Source organism: Bison bison, unplaced genomic scaffold, assembly GCF_000754665.1.
Source record: "Bison bison bison isolate TAMUID 2011002044 unplaced genomic scaffold, Bison_UMD1.0 scf7180017846082, whole genome shotgun sequence".
Taxonomy (NCBI): Eukaryota; Metazoa; Chordata; class Mammalia; order Artiodactyla; family Bovidae; genus Bison; species Bison bison.
Genome location: NW_011476655.1, coordinates 22,511 through 32,777, shown reverse-complemented (window position 1 = coordinate 32,777; position 10,267 = coordinate 22,511). Strand labels below are relative to the sequence as shown.

Here is a 10,267-nt window from a genome sequence, read left to right as displayed (position 1 = left end):
CTCTTCGCAGGGTTTCCAAGGCAAGACCGGCCCTCCAGGCCCCCCGGGTGTGGTCGGCCCTCAGGTGAGATACAGGCCCCGCTGGCATCTGGGGTCATCCCGGGTCCCCGCCCACTTGGGAGACAGGGTCACGCTCAGGGTGGAAGATCCCTGCATCGTCAGGGTATGGGTGCAGCCGGGAGGCGTCATAAGGCCTAGACCACTGCTTCAGAGGTGCTTTCCACGCAGCAGAGCAGGTGCAGAGATGGGGAGTGATCGCATGACGCGAACCGAGCGGGCAGAGCCAGCTGCCAACCCTGTGGGCAGACCAGGCAGGCCCGGGGAGTCCGGCTTCCACCCTCCGGGCAGCCCAGCCCTTGGGGTCCATGCAGCCTGACTCCCCGCCTTGGATCCAGTGCCCGGGGCTGCCGTTCTAACCTTGGATCTGTGCAAGAATGGGCTTGCAGGCTCAGGGCCGCAAAACGGGGCACAGTCACCTTGCTTCCCAGAAAGTCTGTGCCTAACGTGGCGGTAAATAAGATACTGACCCAGGAAACGAGGGTGCGCCCCCTGCCCTTCCCTGCACAGGGGTTCCCCCCGAGGCCCAGGAAACGCAGGCCCCGCCAGCTTCGTTGGAGACGAGACTCAGGACCACAGTGGGGGCCGGGCAGTAGCTGGTGAACAGCACCCCCAGTGCGCTTTGCTCTCCCTGGGTTTTTACCAGAAGGAGAAGACCTTCAAAGGAAGGTGATGGCCTGGTGGGCTCGCAGTGGCCCTTCGCCTCTGTGACCAGGCTGTCCTTAGACTGAGGCAGAGAAGGTTACTTTCTTGCATGTCCCTGGAATGTGTTTACTGGCTGACACGCTTTTTCCCCGCAGGGTCCCACCGGGGAAACTGGTCCCATGGGCGAGCGTGGCCACCCTGGGCCCCCAGGCCCCCCCGGTGAACAGGGGCTCCCGGGCCTGGCCGGGAAAGAAGGGACGAAGGTGAGTGGCTGGGACCTTTGTCCCGAGCAGACTTTCCTGGGGACGGTTTCAGCCCTTGGTCTGTGTCTTTCTGATGCTTTTCTCTGATGAATGTGTGATTCTCAAGCAGCTGCTCTTCATGCCAATGCACCCGCTCAGACCAGGGACTCAGCTCCTCTCTGCTCACTTTGAAGAAGGGCCTGAGCTGATCAGCTTCCCGGACAGAGATGATGGGGGGCTGTGGACCACCTCTTCCCCAGGGCACCCAGAGTGGCCGCCCACCCGTTCCCAGAAATGGACAGAAGTCTGACACTTCATGTGTCTAAGCTGAAGTCAGCGGAAAGTGACCCTTTAAAAAATTCTCCACTTTAAGACACGAAAGCTGTCGTTCAGTCGCTAAGTCATGTCCGACTACTCACGACTCCATGGACTGCAGTACGCCAGGCTTCCCTGTCCTCCACTACCTCTCGAAATTTGCTCAAACTCACGTCCATTGAATTGGTGATGCCATCCAACCATCTCACCCTCTGCCACCCCCTTCTCCTTTTGCCTTCAATCTTTCCCAGCATCAGGGTCTTTTCCAGTGAGTCGGTTCTTTGCATCAGGCCAAAGTACTGGAGTTTTAGCTTCAGCATCAGTCCTTCCAATGAATATTCAGGGTTGATTTCCTTTAGGATTGATTCGTTTGATCTCCTTGGAGTCCAAGAGACTCTCAAGAGTCCTCTCCAGCACCACGATTTGAAAGCATCAATGAAAGAATAAATAATTAAAAAACCCACCCCCAGACTGGGTGCCCCAAGCTGGCGGTCATAACTTCCTGTGTTTTTGCGTAAAAACGAACGGCCCTCTTCTTTCAGCTTTTCAGTGAGGGACTCGGGAGAGATAAGTTCTCCAGCCCTTTGCGTGACCACATACGGCAAAGTAAACTTGAAGAGTAATCAAAGAGTGGAAAGGTCACACACGCACATGTGTGTATGCAGGCATACATGATGGAGTACACACACATGTGCTTGTGCATACGTGTGTGTGTATAACGTAGAGACAGCCATTTACCATAAAGAGAGCTGGCTGAGTTTGGAAAGGACGCCCCTACCCTCCCATGTGGGACCCCAGAGAAAGTCCTAGAAGACGTCACAGCCTTAGTGAATTTCAAGGAAGGTACATGGTCAGACAGAGAATCCTTTCAGAAAATGTGGTTCAGGCTCAAGACGAATATCTTGAGCAGCGAGTCCATTTCAGGCAAAGCTTCCAATGCTTTGGCCACGGAGTTCTTCACCTGAGCCAGTTTTGCGAGGATCCCCGGGTTCACGGGAAGGACAGGCCCTCAGCCCCCGCTCGGGCCACTGTGGCCCTGAAGGATGTGACGGGGAGCAGGACTCCACAGATCATGATTAGAGTCCCAGACAGAGTCAGTTCCCACGCCACACACAGGGCCAGCTGGCCACACAGGCTCCCAGGTGTGAGCTTGGGCCATGCTCCGGCGCCCGGATCCATCAACCAGTGAAGCAAGTCAAGACCCAGAGGTTCCTTTTAAAGCTGTGAGCCCCGGGAAGCCCCCCTCCAGCCCAGCTCCCGAGTGGATCTAGAAGACCGGCCCCACCCACTCCCCATCCACCTGGGCTGTGGGCATCGCCCGAAACTGACCTGTGGCCCTGATTCCAGGGTGACCCAGGCCCCGCCGGCCTTCCTGGGAAAGACGGTCCCCCCGGGCTGCGAGGCTTCCCTGGAGACCGAGGACTTCCTGGTCCAGTGGTGAGTGAGGGGTCCGCCGGGGGACAGGTTGGATGTCCCTCCCGGGGAGGCTTCTCCCTGCGGCCCCCTCTCACACCTCGTTGCTTTGCAGGGGGCGCTTGGACTGAAAGGCAGTGAAGGCCCCCCCGGCCCACCAGGCCCCGCGGTGAGTGTACTGGCCCAGCACAAAGCCTCTCCCACCCTCTCCCTCCAAGCCTGCTCTGCAGGAGAGCAGGTGTCCCGAGGGCTGGGGAGCACGCACCCTGGCTCTGATGGTCCCCCGGGGGTCCTGGGAAGGCTGTGGTGGAGGACGTGGAGTCGGGATGGATGTGGCCAGCGTGCCGGAGCTGCCAGCCAGTGAGGAAGGCCCGGGGAGGGGCCGTGCTGTGTGAGGGAACCTGGAGGGCTGGCAGTGTGGACGAGGCCTGAGTGGGCCCCCGAGCTCGTGGAGGTGCTCAGCGCGGGTCCAGGCCTGGCACAGCCCACACGGGCACACACAGCTCCAGGGCCTCGAGCCGGGCCATCCACACACCCAAGGCCGCTCAGGGCAAAGGTGACTCAGCACAGGCAGGAGGCCTGGCCCCCAGAGCTGTGCTGTTTCCTGAAGTGGGTCCCTCCCAACCGTGAGATTCAGCTACACGAGGCCTAAAGATTCAGACCTTTGAGACCCCGGGCTATGGTCTGGGGGACTCAGTGGCCACATGAGGCTGTGCCCACAGACCCCCGCTCTTGTCTGACTCTTTATGGGGAAGTGACATCTGCCTCACTTCCCCCTTAAAACGGGGCCCATCCGACAGCCCCCACTCATCTGCTCAGGTGGGGGCTTCAGGAGCGGCCCCGGCCCCTGGCTGGGTTGAGGGTGGACCATGAAACAACATCCCCTTCCGCCTGAGTTAGGGGCCGTTTGAGAGCGATGATGATGGGGAAGTCAGGGGGAAGTGAGGTGAAAAGTCATCTTCCTTCTGATAAAGGTTGGGAACAGGATGCCTCCCGGGGAACCAGGGTCCTCAGTGCTGACCCCCAGAATTAGTCCACGTGCCCACCTGTCAGTCCTGTCCCGGGGCCAGAGCCTCCCCCATAGAGCGGACAGCGTGGAGGAGCCGGGCAGCCAGTGAGCACCCCGGGGGCAGGCGGAGCCCACAGGGCCAAGTAGATGCCAGGGTCCCAGACGAGGTCCCTCCAGGGCAGGACTTAAAGAAGAGGTGTCTTCAGACGCTCTGCGGGGACTTGGAGTTATGGGAGGGGCTCAGAAACAGCCTCAGCACAGACCGGATAGTCTGTGCTCACTCGGGGCCCTGGGGAGCTATGGCGGGCTCTAGAGTGAGGAGATGGTGGAATGGTATGGTGTGGTGGGGTGGGGCTTCAGGAAGTCATACCCACGCAGTTGGAGAGCCTTTGAAATAAACCACTTTCTTGCATTGCCCAGGGATCTCCAGGCGAGAGAGGTCCAGCCGGTGCTGCTGGGCCCATTGGAATTCCAGGGAGACCCGGGCCCCAGGGGCCCCCTGGGCCAGCTGGAGAGAAAGGCGCTCCTGTAAGTACTGCCCCAGAGGAGCTCGGTCCCTGCTGTGTGCTGTGCTCCCTGGGCGTCTCCCTGGGGTCTGTGGGAGGGGGTGGGTGGTGAAGTTTGCAATGTGTGCCTGGCTGTCACGGTTGACATCCAAAGGTGGCCAGATGCTTCCCCAGAGTGGTCTGAGCTGGAGGGATGCTCACAGGCCTGTGCGTCTGTGCCCTGGGACATGCAGGCCAGGGCCGGGCGTGGGGGCGTGTGGAGACTCTGTCCAAACGTGGCCTTGGGCCCAGTCCAGGCTCTGGGGACCCCGACAGGATGGGGCCCCCACCCCGGCCTGGGCCCATGGCTGGTCAGTATAGGGGAAAGGTGGATATTTGGGATGGCGCTTGCTGTGTTGGTCTGGGGGCAGGTGTGGAAAAGAAAAGGGATAGGCGACCTGATGGGAAGATAAGCAACCTCTTCCCAGACCCCTGACAGCCGACACTTCACACCTGACGAACCCAGGTGTGCCTGCCCCCGCCTGGAGGCTTTGTGAGAGCTCAGGTGGGGGCTGGTCTGGAGTCTCGGCTTCCATGAAGGGAGTTAGAGACCCTTCGTATCTAGTCAGACATGCCCTGGGAAGCTGACCGCCAGCCTCTCTCCCCTAGTGTCTCCCTAAATGCCCCTTCCTGCCCAGATGAACCCTCACCCCAGCCACATTTGACATGTGCCTCATGATTGTGCAAACACCCACCTGGCCTCACATTCACTCAGCCATGGAGACAGATTCCAGCTCAGAGCTCCTCTCCAAATTGCAAATGTCACAGAAGTCTGAGTTCCAGGGGGATGGGCTACCTGGATGATGTCCCATTGAGTCAAGACACCTATGAGGATTGCTTTCTGTTAGAGAGGCTGGTTTGCCTCATGGGTTTCCCATGCCTCAGGGTTAGAAAGAGGGCCTTGGTTGCCTTCCTGGCGAGAAGTCCACATGGGAACCACGCTGGACACATGGGCGCCTGGCCGATCTGTCTGGCGTGCCATCGGCAGTTCTGAGGCCTCTGGCCTGTCCCCTGAGGCCCGCAGGACGCAGATCCCCCTGGGCTCTGCCCGCGCCCCCCTCCTTCTGGCGCTCGGTGCGGGTAGAGAAAACACAGCACACGGAGCCAGGTGGACATGGCTCGGGCTCGCAGTTTCAAGAGAGTCGGGGCTTGAGCAGAAACCTCCCAGGGTGGCACCGTCCGCGAAACTCTCGTCACGGTCCCAGCACAGCCGCCTGAGGAGAAAAGGCCGAGCAAAGGTCAGGTGTCGTGTCAGCAGGAAGATTCCACCCGAGCCATGGGATGCCTGGGCATGTTCTGGCTTAACTGTGGAAGAGCCTTTCCAGGGAATCTCAGGCGAGGAGCAGGGCGTGAATGTGCGGCAGGACAGGGAAGGGGGTGCAGGAAGGGGACGGGCACGGCAAGGCCTGCCAGCGACCGTGAGGCTGCTCGCTTTCCCGTCCGCGTCCCCTCCTGTTTCCATTCCTGGTTCTGTCGGGAGACGGGGATCCCGGTTTGGGTGAGAAGGTGCCGGCCCCCCACGGGGTAGCCCATGGCTGGCAAAATAGAGCAGGAACTCAGTGAGGATCATTTGGGATAATCAAGGGGGCGATGAGGAAAGTGAAGCAAAGCTGTGAGGAAAGGAAGATGGGTGTGTGTGTGCGCACGTGTGTGTGTACACATGCGCGTGTGTGCATGTGTGTGCGCACATGTGTGTGCGTGTGTGTGCCTATGTACATGTGTGTGCGTATGTGTGCCTGTGCATGTGTGTGTGCATGTGTGTGTGCGTGCATGTGTGTGTGCTTATGTACGTGTGTGTACGCATGTGTGCGTATGTGTGCCTGTGTGTGCGTGTGCATGTGTGTGCGTGTGCATGTGTGTATGTGTGTGTGCATCTGTGTGTGCGTGTGCATGCCTATGTACATGTGTGTGCGTGTGTGTGCGTATGTGTGCCTGTGCATGTGTGCCTGTGCATGTGTGTGTGCGTGCGTGTGCACGTGTATGTGTGTGCGTGCATGCGTGTGTGCCTATGTACGTGTGTGTGCATATGTGTGCCCGTGTATGTGTGTGTACATGTATGTGCGCACGTGCCTGTGTGTGCATGTGTGTGTGCCTATGTACGTGTGTGTGCGTGTATGCGTATGTGTGCCTGTGTGTGTGTGTACGTGTGTGCACGCACATGCCTGTGTGTGTGCATGTGTGTGTGCGTGTGTGTGCGTGTGTGTGCAGGTGCTTGTGCTCCTGCTCAGGGGGCGTGCGGCGTGGTATTAGTAGAAAATCGGGAGAGTGAGCAAGTTGGCCAGAGCTGGAGTTCAGACGCCCTGGCCACTGACTTGGGCGATCGCACACATAGACCTGGGAATCGGGTTGCCCTGGTTTGGATCCTGGCTCCACTGTACGAACGAGCCTCCGTTGCCCATCTGGGAGAGAGTAGCCCTTCCCAGGATGGGTGAGGATTGACCACAGAGGTGCGTGGGGAACAGTGATACAGGACTGGACTCAGAGCCGCCCCGGCGCACCTGGCAGATCCATGAGGACCTGGGGGACGGTCCCTCCCCAGGAACCGCCCGCTTCCCGCCTGTGGGCTCTGGCCGGGAGACGAGCTGCTGGCAGGATGCTCCCGCGATGGAGCTGCCTTTGAACAGTCATCCCCTCTCCTCTCTAGGGCGAGAAGGGTCCACAAGGCCCAGCTGGCCGAGACGGTCTCCAGGGCCCCGTGGGGCTCCCCGGTCCCGCTGGCCCTGTGGGCCCCCCTGGAGAAGATGGAGACAAGGTAAGAGGGATTTGGAGAAGCCCCCGCCCCGTTGTGGACCCCGCATGGCCCAGCTTGGCCCACATCTGCAGGTCGGAGCTGGGCGGGGGTCCTTTCAAACCAAGGGACGCAGGCACTGTGGGGGCTCTGGTGACAGGGACCCCGTGCTGTGCATCCGGCATTCCTTGCGTTAGCGGATGGTTTTGGAATAGCTCCCAAATAGCGGTAACAAACGAGACCTCTGACACACTCGAGGGGACTCACACAGTGCTCTCTTCTGTGGTTTTGATGTCATCAAAGACATCTGCTGTAGCAGCCAGAGCAAGGAGAAGCACTCTAGATCATCTCAGATTCCAGATCTGTGGAGCCGAGTTTAACGAGGTTTTACTCAGTATCTATTTTTAAATGTCTCCGCTTGAATCATCAAGGCCCTCTTTCGTTAGGAATATGCTTTATAATCTGATGCTGTTACCGTAGCATTGTGTTCTCCGTTTAATGAAATCAGAGGAATTCAGCTCTCCGGTTTAGCTTCCCATTTGTGAGAACTCTCCGGTGACATTTCTGACTATCACCTCTGCAGTGTTGATGCCTGGCCTCTCGGGGTGGGAGACAGCCCGGCATAGCAGAAGCATGAGGGGTTTTAATAGTTCTGGAGGCATAGTAATTGAGTTGTCTTTATTACACTGTCCTGTCATCCGATTTGACGAAGTAAATATTTCCATTATGATTTTTTGCCACACTTTCAAATCTACTACAATCCTGCAAAGCGTAAAATCAAGGTCGTATCTCTTCCAGCTCTCTTATTAAAGAGGAAATCAAATTAATATATGGAAATGTTTCATCTTAGGAAAGTTAGAGGTCCCCCTGGAGAGGAGATGGTTCTTACTCTCTGAGAAAAATTAATTACGGGGAGCAGAGAACGTGCAAGTGGCCACTGGACTGTCTGACGGGTCTTTCCCATTTTCCCACAGGGAGAGATTGGGGAGCCAGGACAGAAGGGGAGCAAGGGAGACAAAGGCGAGCAGGTAAGGGCCCCCGGCGCAGCCACGGCTCAGGGCCACGTGCTCGGCTCGGTGCACTGTCCCCACTGACATTAACCACCCTTACAAGGTAACCGGGCTTCCCTGGTGGCTCAGTGGTAAAGAGTCCGCCTGCGATGCAGGACTTGCAGCAGGAGCCACAGGTTCAATCCCTGGGTCAGGAAGACCCCCTGGAGGAGAGCACAGGTACCCACTCCAGTTGTCTTGCCTGGAGAATCCCATGGACGGAGGAGCCTGGTGGGCTACAGTCCGTGCAGTTGCCAAGAGGCATGACTGAGCGACTCATCACCAACAACGAGATACCAGCACTCACACCCGTAACCGATGGGAACCGGGTGATGGGCTTTCCCCCCCGTTGAAATCTTGTGTGCGTGCCTGTGCACACGTGTGTGTGCGTGCACAGGTGTGTGTTAGGCGTGTATGTATGTAAGTGACACACGCCTGCAAGTGAATCCCTTATTACCAGATGAACAGGAAGCCCTCGCAGGTTTAAGGAAATAAGCAAACGGAGCATGTTTGTCCTCGAGGATCTTGGTCCCACGGACGTAGTCACCGCCTCTCAGCGCTAAGGGCTGCGGGCCATTTCAGCAGCTGCAGCATCCTGACCAAACGCCTCTTAATTTTCCCTAAAAAATATTCTGCTGAGAAGTGCTAGTGCGTTCTTGCACAAGCGCTGTCACGAGGCTGCAGCTCCTCCCGGGGGCCGCGGAAGGAGGCCTGCACCGCGGGCTTCTTCGCCGGCGTGTGTGTCCCGGGCGGGCAGGGACCTGTGTGCTCCCAGTGCCGGCCCGGGCGGGTCAGGCTCCCTGCACAGTGCGGCCTCTCTCCCGCGCTCCCTGGGCCGACAGTGGAACGTGCTTGGGGGCGCCCTGGGGGCGGCATCGAGCTCCAGGCGTGACCTTCTGAGTCAGGCCCTTGCTCAGCCCTGCGGGAGTCCCCTGACCTCAGGTCTCGTTTCTGAACGGGGTCTCCGCGGCCCGTGTCTCGAGTGTGCGATGGGGCTGAGGTGGTGCACAGGGCCCTCTGGCCACCCCCGACCGCACACACTCAGGGCTGGACCCCGGGCCTCTTGCCTTCTGGAGCCGCAGCCCGGCCGGGGTGGGCCCCGCCTGGGCAGGGCCCGGGTGAGCTGGGCCGCCAGCCCCCACACCAAGTGGCCTCAGCGGCGACTCAGGAGCCACCACCTCTGTCTCTTCCCCACAGGGTCCACCAGGGCCTACAGGACCTCAAGGCCCCATCGGACAGCCAGGCCCCTCCGTGAGTATCCGCGGCTAACAGCCCTCGGAGTCGCCGACCCCTCGAGCTGCTGTGGTCCACTTCCGGTCCTCAGCACACTCCTCTGTCTCCCCGCAGGGAGCCGACGGCGAGCCGGGACCTCGGGGCCAGCAGGGCCTCTTTGGGCAGAAAGGCGACGAGGGTCCGAGAGGCTTCCCCGGGCCCCCGGGCCCCGTGGGGCTGCAGGTAACAGCAGAGCTGGCACAGAGCTGGGTCGATTCCCCACGTCTGTGCTGTGCCTCCCCGGCCCTCACACCTCTGCCCTCCCCTCCTGCTCCCTCCCTCCTTGACGTATATACCCCATCCACGCCATGTAAGACAGGTAACTAACGAGAGCCTAGTGCATAGCTCAGGGAACCCTGCTCGAAGCTCTGTATGACCTAAAGGGGCAGTAAGTCAAAACAAGAGGGGGTGTGTATGCACAGAGCTGACTCGCTTTGTGTACAGTCGACTCTAACATGACGTTGCGAAGCAACTATAGTCCAATAAAAAGTTTAAAATGGGGCTGCTAAGGAGCCACAGGGCCTCCTCCACACGCCCGAAGAGCCATGAATTCACAGACGTCTAGACACTCCTAGCTTCGCTTCTCTTACCCCGTGACGTTTGTTTTCCTGCTCATTGTAGAATGTTGGAAACTGCTGTAGCTTATTAGAAAAGGAAACCAGACTGGCTTCTGAGTGCATGCGCATGCACACCTTCTAAACGCCCGTGCGCAACACACACACACATGCACACACACACGCACACGCACACACACACGCATGCACGCACGCACACACACGCACACACACACACACGCACACGCACACGCGCACACACACACACGCACACGCACACGCACACGCACACGCACGCACACACACACACGCACACACACATGCACACGCACGCACACACACACACGCACACACGCACACATACACACGCACACACACACGCACACGCACGCACACACACATGCACACACACATGCACACACACACGCACACGCACAC

The 10,267-nt window shown here is 59.0% G+C and overlaps 1 protein-coding gene across 1 annotated transcript in view; it reads left to right on the top strand.

Annotated features, from left to right (window-relative positions):
* Positions 1-10,267, top strand: part of LOC104987548 (collagen alpha-1(V) chain-like) — a gene marked incomplete at its 5' end in the record, with an annotated part of 37,124 nt that overhangs the window by 5,806 nt on the left and 21,051 nt on the right. The window contains 9 exons of the mRNA XM_010838548.1: positions 11-64; positions 858-965; positions 2,607-2,696; positions 2,788-2,841; positions 4,102-4,209; positions 6,871-6,978; positions 7,929-7,982; positions 9,201-9,254; positions 9,351-9,458. Of these exons, the coding sequence (XP_010836850.1) occupies positions 11-64; positions 858-965; positions 2,607-2,696; positions 2,788-2,841; positions 4,102-4,209; positions 6,871-6,978; positions 7,929-7,982; positions 9,201-9,254; positions 9,351-9,458 (738 nt within the window). The remainder of the gene's footprint in view (positions 1-10; positions 65-857; positions 966-2,606; positions 2,697-2,787; positions 2,842-4,101; positions 4,210-6,870; positions 6,979-7,928; positions 7,983-9,200; positions 9,255-9,350; positions 9,459-10,267) is intronic.